This window comes from Cervus elaphus, chromosome 29 (genome assembly GCF_910594005.1).
Source record: "Cervus elaphus chromosome 29, mCerEla1.1, whole genome shotgun sequence".
Lineage (NCBI taxonomy): Eukaryota > Metazoa > Chordata > Mammalia > Artiodactyla > Cervidae > Cervus > Cervus elaphus.
Window position 1 is genome coordinate 30,398,269 of NC_057843.1, and position 13,518 is coordinate 30,411,786.

At 37.1% G+C, this 13,518-nt stretch overlaps 1 protein-coding gene across 9 annotated transcripts in view; it reads left to right on the forward strand.

Annotated features, from left to right (window-relative positions):
- Nucleotides 1–13,518, forward strand: part of MPDZ (multiple PDZ domain crumbs cell polarity complex component) — a 160,776-nt gene that overhangs the window by 58,636 nt on the left and 88,622 nt on the right. For 8 of the 9 annotated variants that reach the window (XM_043890631.1, XM_043890630.1, XM_043890633.1 and 5 more), the window contains 4 exons: nucleotides 418–532; nucleotides 891–979; nucleotides 11,956–12,139; nucleotides 12,959–13,048. In XM_043890631.1, the coding sequence (XP_043746566.1) occupies nucleotides 418–532; nucleotides 891–979; nucleotides 11,956–12,139; nucleotides 12,959–13,048 (478 nt within the window). The remainder of the gene's footprint in view (nucleotides 1–417; nucleotides 533–890; nucleotides 980–11,955; nucleotides 12,140–12,958; nucleotides 13,049–13,518) is intronic. The other variant, XM_043890632.1, reaches the window with a different exon arrangement.

Below are 13,518 nucleotides of genomic sequence, written 5' to 3' on the forward strand. Positions count from 1 at the left end.
AAGTCAATGACAAAGCTAGATTTGAGCTTGTTAATGTGGATTCAAAGCCTGACTTATCTCAACTCTATTATATCCTCTAACTTCTTCAAAAAGGAAGGTGAGCCACTCCTGAAAACAGAATCTGTTAATAAGAAACTAATTTTTTATGATTTTCATAAAAAACCAATAATGTATTTCTCTGAAGAGGGTGTTCAGCTTTACTCCTGACATTGCTTTTGAGTAAAAATGTGATGCTGAGGCCAAGTTGTCAAGATTGAAGGAGTCATTCCTAACTATAATTCTTTAGCAGAGTTCTCTAAGAACTAATTACATCATACCTTTTCTAAATGAAGAGTGTGGCTTGAAAAAGCTTGTTTTGTTTGTGTGTTTATTTATATGTATTTTTTTTATTTTTATTTTTTACAAATTGTATTTCAGGTTGATGCTTCAACTCAGAAAAGTGAAGAAAGTGAGACATTTGACGTAGAGCTCACAAAAAATGTCCAAGGATTAGGAATTACCATTGCTGGATACATTGGAGATAAAAAATTAGGTAGTTTTTAAACATTAATATTTTATTTCTTTTATCTTGGCAATTACCTCTAATGTCTTTGTCTTATGAAATACTGAATCAACATAATATATTTTCATGTGTCTAATGATACATTTTCATGATAAACTAATGGAAATCTTCCTTTGGAGTAGTACAGGTGACTGTGATATTTTATTTCACATAAACAAAACCATTGTCTTTTTCTGTAGCCAAGGTTTCTACTAGTGATTTTGTTTGTGTGGTTTATTGGTTTACATCTACTCAGAATTAGGACTTTATTTTTAGGAGAATGGAGGATGGGTATTCTTTGAGGTACTTTGTAAATAATAAAACAAAACAAATTTGTTTCTAATCTTAGAACCTTCAGGGATCTTTGTTAAGAGCATTACAAAAAGCAGTGCTGTGGAACATGATGGAAGAATCCAAATTGGAGACCAAATTATAGCAGTAAGTAACACATTTAATGACAGCTTTGTTAATTTTCATGGTTGAGAGATGCATTCTCCTGGTTTACACCATTTTGAGAGCTACAGATAGCTCTGTACTAATTTAACCTTACTTTTGTGATTTGAGGTGTCATCAGTATTACTCATTGTATTATTAGATGGAAGTCAGCATTGAATAAAAGGTTTATTGATGTCATTTCTGAAAGTGGGACTCTTTCTTGAATAGCTTCTGATAGATCTGATTTCTGGTTTCAGTGAGTTTGGTACATTAATAATCTTTCTTGTATTTTAGCTGCAGATACTCTGAAGATAAAGACCATACATTATAACTTTTAGTGTGTTTGAATCTGAATTTGAGTTGTGTGCATTTTTTAATATCAGCAGAACTGACACTATTTTTGTTGGCACCATGACCAAGACTTCTTTAGCTGTAAGAGTATAAAGAGTAAAATAAATAGAGCCAGAGCCTCTTAGTTAGATCAAGGCAGCATTGTTTTCCTAGTAACATTAGTATGTATGAACATATAGCTATTCAAGGTAGTGTAAAAAGAATCCAGCTTTCAGTTCTGTGTTCAGTTGTAAACTGACCTATCCTAGCTACTTTTCGGAACATGAATCCAAGAGACCCCGCATCAAGGGCTTTCTTAAATTTAAGTTTAAGAAAAGCTTCCTGGGATACAGTTTCTTAGGGATTCACAGTACACATTGAAAAATAAAAAACTGAGAAGTTTTCCAATAAAGAATCTTGTTTAACTCTTTTATTTCAGAGATTCCTAAACTTTTGAAATCATGGGTTCTTTCTTCCCCCAAACATATTAATATTCTCTGTAGTAGATTTGAGGAATACTGATTTATCTTAATATGCATTTGTTTATACTTTAATGAAGTCTTGATTTTCCCCTTGAGATCTTAATAATAGTGAGAAAATAGAATGTTAAGATAGAGGAGTCCTATTCACTGCGGCATTATTCACAAGAGCCAAGATGAATAAGTGACCCAGAGTTCCATCTGCAGATAAATGGATGAAAATGTGTTATATACATAGAGTAGAATATTATTTAATCTTATAAAGAAGAAATTTCTGTTACATCCTACAACATGGATAAACCTCGAGAGCATTATGCTGAGTGAAATACTGCTACTGCTAAGTCACTTCAGTTGTGTCTGACTCTGTGACCCCATCCATGACTGAGTGAAATAAGCCAGGCCCAAAAAGACAAATACTGTGTGCTTCCACTTATATGCAGTATCAGAAGTAGTCATGCTTATGGAAACAGAAAGTAGAACAGTTATTGTGAGGGGCAGGGTAGAGGAGGAGATGGGGAACTATTGTTCAATCGGTTTAAAGTTTCAGTTTGCAAGATAAAAATATTCCAGAAATGTATGACAACTTGAATATACGTAACTCTACCGAACTATACACATAAAAATGAGTAAGATGGTAAATTTGATGTTTTTGTGTTTTCTTTCACAACTAAACTAAAAGATAGAGATGTCCTTTATCTGTATGTGCCCTTTGCTTCTACATTGCAACTCCCTGACTTTGCTTATTTTAATTCTATAAAACTCCTGACTACACCTGTTCGCCTCTTGAAATCTGCTCTAAAGATCAAGTTGTGCATGTCACGTAAGCTGACCATATTCTGTAAAAGAGCTTTCCTGTTGTATCTCTGTTTTAACATACAGTGAAAATTAGCTACTTTTTTTTTTATTTTGGAGGAAAAAGAGGAGAGAGTGAATATAATATATACATACTCTAAATCTATATCTGATAAAGAATTAAAAATTGAATACATAGCTAATTGGCCCCCTAGGCTATATATTTTAATCCAATAGAATGCTTTCTTAAAAATCAACATTCTTGAGCTAAAACTCAGGAGAACATACAATTTACTCATTTAAAGTATATGATTCAGAAGCCCTTAGTATGTTTATAGCTGTGCCTTCATGATCACAATCAATTTTTGAACAGTTTCATTACCTTTAAAAGAAATCCTGTCCCATTAGCAGTTACTCCCTAGTTCTTAGATCGTCCCTGCCCTGAACAACTACCAACCTACTTTCTGTCTTTTTAGCCTATTCTGGACATTTCATGTAAATAGCATCATTCAATAAGCGGTGCTTTGTGATTTGCTTCTTTTGCTTAGCATAATGTTTTCAAGTAGGTTTGGACAAGGTCCATCCATGTGTAGCGTCATCAATTCTGAGTTTCTTTTTTTAGTTGAGTAAGATTCTATTGTATTAACATACCACATTTTATTTATCCATTCATCAGTTGATGGACATTTGTGTTGTTTCCACTTTTTGCCTATTATGGACAGTGCCACTATAAACATTCATGTATAGATTTTGTGTGGATATAGGTTTTCATTTCTCCTGAGTGTATACTTGGGAGTATAATTGCTGGATCATATACCTCTATATTTAACCATTTAGTGAGAAGCAGGATTCCTTTACCTACAATATTGAGATAAAGAAACTTTCCTTGTATGATTTTTTTAAAAAACCAAATGAATTATTTATTTAAAATACATAGTATACTTGGTACATAAGTATGGTTTAATTAATTAAGCAGATATTTATTGAGGGCCTGAAATGATTACACATGTAACTCTCACAAAAGCTTGCCTTCAAATTTATAATTATTTGCATTGATTTATAACTGGAACCTCATATAATTTTGCTTGGGGAAGATCAGTGCTAAAGGAGATTGTTGACTCAAAAGTGGAAGCACCTTTTTTGTGAAGTATTTTCTTGCTTTCAATAAAATCACTGTCTTTGCTCTCATCAGTGTTACAACTTTTTATTTTTTAGCAACATTCTCTTACTTCACAGTTAGAAACACCTTGGTTTTTAAGAAATACCATGCGGTGCTTTGATCATGCATTAGTTTTGTGTAAAATGCCGTCAGTTTGCAGTCTTCTGAGAGATGGGTAGGAAGGTTCTTCACACTAGTTGTTTTTCATGGCTGCTATCTTTCTTTTTTTTTTTTTTCAATTTTGTCTTGGCAGCAGCTATTTTGAACTATAATGTTTTTATTTTTTATTATCGAAGTGAGAGAATTAAGAAATTATTTCCTATTATTTAGGGATGTATTATTTTAAAAAATTAAAGTCTTTTATTATAAGTTTCCCGTTTTTTGAATTATGCTTTCTTAACCCCTAGGGTTTTAGTGTAGGTATTACAGGGGCAGGGAATAGAGCAAATGAGACTTTTTCTTTACTACATAAGAATTATTTAATAAGGGGACTCTTATTTTGTGAAGACAACCAAACTTGTCATTAGATAAAGTCATATATTCATTTTTTTAGGTTGGTATACAGATATCTTTGATAAAAGTAGTATAGAATTATGTATATTATTTAAAAATGTTATACAGGAAATGTATTATGAAAAGAAAATATGGAAAGGTATCAGATGTTGCCTTTACTATTCTGTGACTTTGTTAATAGTCTCAATTTCCCTCTTTGTATATGTGTATAATTATAGGCTGTGTTGGAGGAGGGCTTGGCCAGCTAGATTGAGTGTACTGAGGAGCAGGCTTTTCCATTTGTTCTAACTAGAATTTCTCCCCTATAATTATTCATAGCGGTATCTACACTGCCCTGCCATCTCCTCAAGATGGCACCCAGACAGTTTACTGTCACTGTACCTCGTTCCAGAGCGCTTTTGTCTCTGCGACAAGTGGGTCTGAAGCAGCCTTTTAGCTGTCTTACTATGATAATGAGGGACGGGAGCTGGACTGAGCCCTCATTCGGGTTTCAGTGCCTTGTCCCGTATGTATGATGTTCGTAATTATGTTGAACAGAAAGTGCCTCCATAAGGCCTGGGGTTTTTATGTTTATGAATCACTTCTTCATTTTATTAATAATAGTACCTCTTGAAATCTGGTATTAAGTCAAATATTAATAAAAGTGTCTGAGTAACTTTTCAGTACAAAGCGCCATGCACTGTAATTTTGGAAAAGTAGGTACCATTATTCTCACATTACAGATGAAGGTACTGAGAAATTTTGAACCAAAGTCTAGGATTAAAAGTCTGTAATTATTCCATTATAGCAATTTCTTCTGTGCTAGTACCTACCATCTGTGAGATTTGAGTAAGGAATATATTTTTAAATTCAGGTCATCAGATTTTGGGGGGAAGAAAGGAAACATGTTTTTTCTTTACATAATGAACTGTATTGCTATTTAGCAGACAAAATCATACACATTTGATTTTCTTAAACCGCATATTTAAAGAATTGAGCTGTAAAAATCTATTGCACATGAAAACTTGCAGCCTAAGTTATGTGCATTTTAAGAATTTTTATGGCACCTCAAAGTTGAGATTTTTGTGAGATTTTTCTCTATTGCTACCCTGAGAATAAATAACATGTTTATTTCTTTTAGATTAATTTTTGTCTTTGAGGTCTAAAGAACATTAAATTTGAACATGGCTTAAAAAGCTCTTCTAATAGAAATCACTCTTAATACCTTATGATGTAACATTTCAGAAAGTTTCCATGTATCTGTACATAGGATTGTATTAGTTTATATCTTTTTATTATTTTTTTAGTTTAGAAATATACCTGGTATGTGTAGTTGTATCAGCACATATGGATCTGTCATAATATACTTGCTGCTGCTGCTGCTAAGTCGCTTCAGTCGTGTCCGACTCTGTGTGACCCCATAGACGGCAGCCCTCCAGGCTCCCCTGTCCTTGGGATTCTCCAGGCAAGAACACTGGAGTGGGTTGCCATTTCCTTCTCCACCTCTTGTTCATGGAGAGGTATATTGTTTATAGTGGTTTGCTATTATAAACAACTGTGTTGCATACCATTTTGTATGTCTTTTATGGACCAAGACTTAAAACATATAAGTTTGCTGTAATAGTACTATTTAGATTTGAATTTTACTTATTACTCAGCACTAAACCTTGTATGCCACATTTTTCTCACTTGGGAGTTTTAAATCTGATTAATCGCTCAGTCAGCTAGTGTTTTTTGAGTCAATTTCATAGGAGGAGAATGTGTTGGTAGACTTTCAGAAGCTTTTCTCTCTGAGAACCTCGTATGCTGCCTTTGCACACTTGGACATTTTGGCTGGCAATAACATAGACTTCGCATAAAGAAGACTTGGGGGGATAGTCTTAAACAGCCTTTTAAAAATTGTCTTTAGGTGTCTCTTTTATCTTCTATAGGAAAAGGTCTTCCTTTTCCCCTGGAGGAAATCTTGGTCAAGTTACTATTCTCAGAGAGTAAAATGTCCTATGGCCAATCAGGATCACCAGATACAGCTCCAATTTAGTAATTAAAGATTTCCCATCCTAAATGATATTCTAATTTCAGCCCCCACCCTGGCCTAGCAGCAGCCTACTGTGAACTGGTAGAGATAGAGTGTGCACTCCTAGTCTGTCTTCCATGCCGAGCTTTCCTTTTCCTCCCTCCCCTTCTTGTTGTGCCTGCTGCCCCTTACCAGTGTGAAGGAAGAGAGTGAAAGACAGCAGGGCCCTTCATCCCTGACTGGCACTTCTGTAATGTGGTCTTGCTGTGTGAGCCTGGCTCATGCTTAAATGCAACTATCACTCAGGGTTCCTTCTTGGGTTCCTGGGAGACCCTACTAGAGATATTTGACCGAGCGTTCCATGACAGATGGTGAATTTTTCATCTGACTGACTCTACTTTCCTTTGGCTGCAGTTTCTCAACATTCTGCTCCATAAATTCTCGTTTTTGGGCACCATCATTCCCTAGGGATACTCTTGGGTAGGTTTCAAGGTGGCTCCAGCCTGGCTTTCTCGTGTGTGTGTGTGTGTGTGTGTGTGTGTGTGTGTGTGTGTGTGTGTGTGTGTGTGTGTGTGTGTGTGTGTGTGTGTGTGTCTGTGTGTCTGTGTGGCCCCTTCAGGCTGTCAAACAGTTCTCAACATAATAGCAGTTTTCTGTGTGTGTGTGTGTGTGTGTGTGTGTGTGTGTGTGTGTGGCCCCTTCAGGCTGTCAAACAGTTCTCAACATAATAGCAGTTTTCTGTGTGTGTGTGTGTGTGTGTGTGTGTGTGTGGCCCCTTCAGGCTGTCAAACAGTTCTCAACATAATAGCAGTTTTCTGTGTGTGTGTGTGTGTGTGTGTGGCCCCTTCAGGCTGTCAAACAGTTCTCAACATAATAGCAGTTTTCTGTGTGTGTGTGTGTGTGTGTGTGTGTGTGTGTGTGTGTGTGGCCCCTTCAGGCTGTCAAACAGTTCTCAACATAATAGCAGTTTTCTGTGTGTGTGTGTGTGTGTGTGTGTGGCCCCTTCAGGCTGTCAAACAGTTCTCAACATAATAGCAGTTTTCTGTGTGTGTGTGTGTGTGTGTGTGTGTGTGTGTGGCCCCTTCAGGCTGTCAAACAGTTCTCAACATAATAGCAGTTTTCTGTGTGTGTGTGTGTGTGTGTGTGTGGCCCCTTCAGGCTGTCAAACAGTTCTCAACATAATAGCAGTTTTCTGTGTGTGTGTGTGTGTGTGTGTGTGTGTGTGTGGCCCCTTCAGGCTGTCAAACAGTTCTCAACATAATAGCAGTTTTCTGTGTGTGTGTGTGTGTGTGTGTGTGGCCCCTTCAGGCTGTCAAACAGTTCTCAACATAATAGCAGTTTTCTGTGTGTGTGTGTGTGTGTGTGTGTGTGTGTGTGTGTGTGGCCCCTTCAGGCTGTCAAACAGTTCTCAACATAATAGCAGTTTTCTGTGTGTGTGTGTGTGTGTGTGTGTGTGTGTGTGGCCCCTTCAGGCTGTCAAACAGTTCTCAACATAATAGCAGTTTTCTGTGTGTGTGTGTGTGTGTGTGTGTGTGTGTGTGTGTGGCCCCTTCAGGCTGTCAAACAGTTCTCAACATAATAGCAGTTTTCTGTGTGTGTGTGTGTGTGTGTGTGTGTGTGTGTGGCCCCTTCAGGCTGTCAAACAGTTCTCAACATAATAGCAGTTTTCTGTGTGTGTGTGTGTGTGTGTGTGTGTGTGGCCCCTTCAGGCTGTCAAACAGTTCTCAACATAATAGCAGTTTTCTGTGTGTGTGTGTGTGTGTGTGTGTGTGTGTGTGTGGCCCCTTCAGGCTGTCAAACAGTTCTCAACATAATAGCAGTTTTCTGTGTGTGTGTGTGTGTGTGTGTGTGTGTGTGGCCCCTTCAGGCTGTCAAACAGTTCTCAACATAATAGCAGTTTTCTGTGTGTGTGTGTGTGTGTGTGTGTGTGTGTGTGTGTGTGGCCCCTTCAGGCTGTCAAACAGTTCTCAACATAATAGCAGTTTTGTGTGTGTGTGTGTGTGTGTGTGTGGCCCCCTTCTGATCTGTGCCCAGACAGAGTCAGGCTGTCAAACAGTTCTCAACATAATAGCAGCTTTCTCTTGGTTCACTGTCAGAGCAGTTAAAGAGCCTCACCCTTATCCTCCTGATAGAGCTAAACACGAGGTACTTACTGCATCCTTCCTTACAACACGTGACACAGCTCTTTTGACTTGTGGTCGTAGGTTGACCATCTAAGTGGGGATTTATGGCGCTCTTCTCTCTAAAAAAGCAAAGCAACCTCCTCTTAAGTCTTTGTTAATCTCTTACAGCCCAGCCCTTTAATGTCCTAAATATGTACAGATTATAATTCCATACTGCTTAAATTTCTGCTTTGTGGTCTTCTCATAACACACTTTGGTATAAGATATAATTATAGCATCTCATGCTATAATTGATGCTATCAGATGCTATCTTATGATACTATAGGATAACATCATAGCATCTCAACCATAATTTCCGTTTTCATATATGTTACACTGAGTATAAAATTTTGGGTTCTTAATTTCTTTCACAATTTCTTTCATAATTTCCTAGAAGCTAATGGGCTTTTTTCTTCTGATTTTTGAAATCCAAGAATTTAATCAAGATTTGTCTGGGTGTTAGTTTTGTTTCTAGTTTTTCATATACCTCTGATTTATAGAGGCAGATTTCTTTATCTACTCATAATTTCTTGGATTATTTTTCCTCAGTTATTCCCTTCTCCCTTTAATTTTTTGTAATTATATTGATTTTCTATATCAGCCTTAATATGTCTTCAGTCTTATTTCCCTGGTCATTTTTATCTACTTGTTCTTACCCTCTGAAAGCATAGGAAAATTGCATATTCCTGTCTTTCATTCCATGACTTTGTACAGTATGTAAAATGCTGTTGATGCCTTCACTGTAATAGTTTTCTTTTTGGTAGATACTTGTCCTTCTTTGTGTGCATTCTCTCCACTTCCATAAATACAATGAGAAATGAATCTCTTTGAAGAGAAGCTTCATAAAATATCTGTCTGTTCCCTGCAGTGACGGTCTCATTGGAAGATATTTGTACTCATGATTCAGGGCACACATTTTCTTTCAGACTGTGGTATTCTATTCCTGTGACCTTTTTTTCTCAGAGATCTCAGTGAGAACTATGCTTGTGCCAAAGGGGAATGAGATGGATTTTTATACAGATAGTTCAGGAATTGCAAAGCAAGAAGGAAGGAGAAAGTTTAAATTTACAAGTCAGTTTCACTGGTCGATTAATAGAATATAGAGGAAACCAGGGAAACGGGATGAAGAACATTGCGTGTCTGTACTGACAGATTGTTTTCCCTGCGTGTTGTGGAGTTGGTTGGGGTTGTGTGTGGATGCATGTGTGTGCCTAGTGTGACTTCATTGTGTGTATATGAGTCTGTGTGGTGTATGCTCCTAGCTTGGTGTGATGCCTGGCACTTGATTGGTTTTTGGACTCACCAGTTGGAGTCCACATGTACCTTCTGACAGCCTCCTTTTAATGAAAGACAGTTGTTGGATTTTACTGATGTTTCATCCGACAGACCAAACAAGATGTTCCCTCACATGTAGAGATCCAGCTGCCCTGCCTTCAATCTGGTCATAGACCATTCCTTATAGAAGTTCGCTGACCTGCTCTAATTGGAACTCATTTTGTGTCCCGGCCTCTCTGACCACCCCCCAGGCTTCTGCTTATTCCAAGTTATTGGTATAAGGACTTCTTCCTTGGTTTGCAGTTTTGTTTTAGTGTTTTCTCTGTTGTTATATTTTATTTAGTCTTTCTAAAAGGGAATCAATAAGATAGAGGTGGGAGGAAAGAGGAGAGAGTTAGTCACCTATGTTCAAGTTGCCATTTAGCACAAAATTATCCTACAAAACTTAACTTGCAGAGTATCAGAGGTCTCTGATGCTGAGGTCTCTGATATTGATCATTTCAATCAGAGGTCTCTAGATTTTTTATTGACTATCCCCATTGGTAAAAAAAAAAATGTCAGTCTATTAAGTGATCAATCGATCTATAACCTATTCCTTTCTCCTTCCTTTTTTCTCCTATGTATTTATATATGTTATATGATATATTATGCATCTTGTTTTATATATGTATTATATATTGCTTTATATACAAAGTTAATGTATGATTATATATATGTGTATATAAAACAAAATGAGATTTAAAAATATATTTAATTATGAATTTTATTACATTCTTCCAGAAACCTCTGCAGTAAAGGTACTTCATCTTGGATACCACTGATAACAGGTCTTATTGTAGTTCTCATTCATTTAGTAAATATTTGAATGCCTGCTATGGTCAGTACTGTGCTCAGAAAAGCATGGTACTTACATAGCCATTTTACAGCTATTTCACATTTCAAAAGGTGTGTCAGTGACTTTGAATTTCAGCATTAATTTTACTGTACTACTTTTTCAACTTTCCAAATTCTTCCTTTTAAAATGTATTTTAAAAATTAAGATGTTATAACCTGCATTTATTTATTCAGAAATATAATTTGCTTCACCAGTAAATCTTTGCCATATGAGCCAGTTTCCCATTTGTGAATATCTACTGTGAAAACAGCACTGGTCTTGTTGTGTTTAAGTGTGTGTGTGTGTGGCCGCATGGCTTGTGGGTTGTGTTCTCCACCCAGAGGTGCCTGAACCTGGGCCATCAGCAGTGAGAACACAGGGTTCTAACCACTGGACGGGCAGGGAATTCCCAGCATTTTGTTTTGTTGACATACAGAACCTGTCCTCTTGGAGGATGCAAGCATAGACCACATAATGCTGGAAAATATAAAATTAAATTTCTGATAGGTGCCGTGAAGGAGATTTGGTAAAGGGGGCTTTAACTATAGTCAGGGGCATCAGTAGCTTAATTGTGGAAATAACTATTGAACTAAGCAGTTACGGGCTTTTTCTAAGTGAATAGATTAGAAGCAGTGTGGGCTGGAGAGGGCTGTCCAGAGAGTCTAGACTGAGGGAACTGGATTTGCAAAGACCTCACGACCGAAAGGAGTGCCTGCAAGTCAGAGAAATGGAAACGATCCTCTGGAGCTGGAGCGCAGAGAAATAGGATGCTGCAGGATGAGGTCAGTGATGCAAGGTGGAGTTGACACAGGCCATTCTAAGCCGCATTGAGAATTTGGAGCATCTTAAGGATTGTTCCTGTACGGCAGGGCGGGGTGATAGGATCATATCTAGTTTGCAAAGATCACTGGGGCACCCTCAAGTGTTTTATCATTTGTGAACAGGAAAAAGGGAAAATATTTTTTGAAGAGGCAAAGATATAAAAAGGAAGGTAGTTTCATCATCTTTCTTTGGAATTTGTCAGCGCTCCCAGTGACCACTTTCTTCACTATCTTCTATACCTCTGTGTCCTACCTGGGATTGGTTTCCAAGCTTGACTGTGTTTTAGGATCTCTTGAGAAATATAGAAGAATATTTTAAGAGATACAGAATCCTGGGCCTCACCCAAAGACCTGCTGGCTTATAATTTCTAGAAGTGAGACTTTAATTTATATTAAAACAAATGAAACACTCCTGCGTGATTCCAGTGCATCTGAGCTAATACTGGTCCACGAACAGGTGTCAGCCCACTCCCTAACTAGGGGAGTACTCATTCCTAATTCTGTTCTCACTGAGCAGCAGTAACCGTGTGTTTCATGGGATGGTATACTTTTATTTTTACTGTGTCTTGTTCTAACCGTAGGTAGATGGCACAAACCTTCAGGGCTTTACCAATCAACAAGCAGTGGAGGTGTTGCGCCACACGGGACAGACTGTGCATCTGACGCTAATGAGAAGAGGGACCAAGCAGGATGCCGAACCGGCGTCACGGGAGGACGTCACAAAAGACGTGGCTTTGTCTCCTGTTACTGCAAATGTTAGCAAAGGTGAGGACACGTGAGTCTGATTTTTTGGTTAGACTCATATCAGTTTTTTTCTAATTCTAAAATCATTTAAAGAGCAACTTAGTTGTAACTATTCATTATAAACCAAGTAAAAAGGGATTTTAATACAAGGAGGATTAACTGCAAGCAGAGATTTGTCCATTAACTGAATGGAGCTTCTGAATGAAGCTGATTTCTGTCCTGTTTTCTCAGTCGCCGCTTCTCATCTTCTCATTTGGAATCATGTAGTCATTTGCCTTTCTGTTGTTGCCTTACTTTGGGATGTCATTGGTACATTTTCTCTTTAGGGGGAAGTTTGTTCTGCCTGTGAGCGCTGTAATGTTTCCAAATTGCCCAGCCTTTTCTTGAAGGAATCAGCTTTAATTCAGTGTTTAGGCTTGACTAGGTCAGTTGGTAGACCATGAGACCCTTATTTCCACATTTAGAAATGTCTTTCATAAGTGTTTGTACATGAACATCTCTGAAAATTACCAAATTCCCACGTAGCTTCCTGATGTAAGCATTTATTCATAGAAGTCAGGCTGTTGGTTTGAAAGTGTGTTTCATTTCTCAAACTGTTGACCATTTATGCCACACACTACTAATTGCAGACCAGGAAACAGGGAGGCAAATCCCAGGGGAATTTTATCACTTGTTTGTTCCATTAGCAGGAGAACTTTCCTATAAGTACCAGTGATTGTTGAAAACTTTATATACAAAAAGTTAGCTCTCATCTAGGTGTTCAAATAAAGTGGAGTTTGAAAAAGTCAAGTTGCTCGATTATATTACAGGCCTAAGTGGTAAAATCTTCTTATCTTTAAGATACTTATCAAGAAGATGAAGATTCTTTATCTCTGAGGAGAAACACCAGCATATTACCAATTGAAGAAGAAGGTAAACACATGGAGCCAGGTTATTACGATATTTATTACTTTTTTTTAGACAAATGAGTTTTACAAATGTGGTTCAACCTCTATAGATATATTATAAATTATTAGAAAAATAACTTTCAAAAAAGAGTGTTAAATCCTTGTTCATAGATGGGAATAATTGCTCTAGTTGATTAAAATTGTTTATTTATAACTGGCAGATTTTCTTGCTGAGTCAGTCTTCTCTTCTTCATTTTTTAAAAACCAGAACCTTTAGAAATCATTCTGTTACATACACGGTTGGTATTTCAGACCCCTTGTTTCTTAAGATAGAGCCAATATGTCTCTTATTGAACAAGCAACAGTAAAGTGTTAAAGCATTTAAAAAATAAACATAAAAAATGAATCTTTAAAGCTTAAACTCTCAAATGAAAGTATGCCTATTTTGCGGGCTTTTTCCTCCAAATTTTTTTAAAATTCTAAATTTTGAAAGGAGTTATACAGAGAAATTAT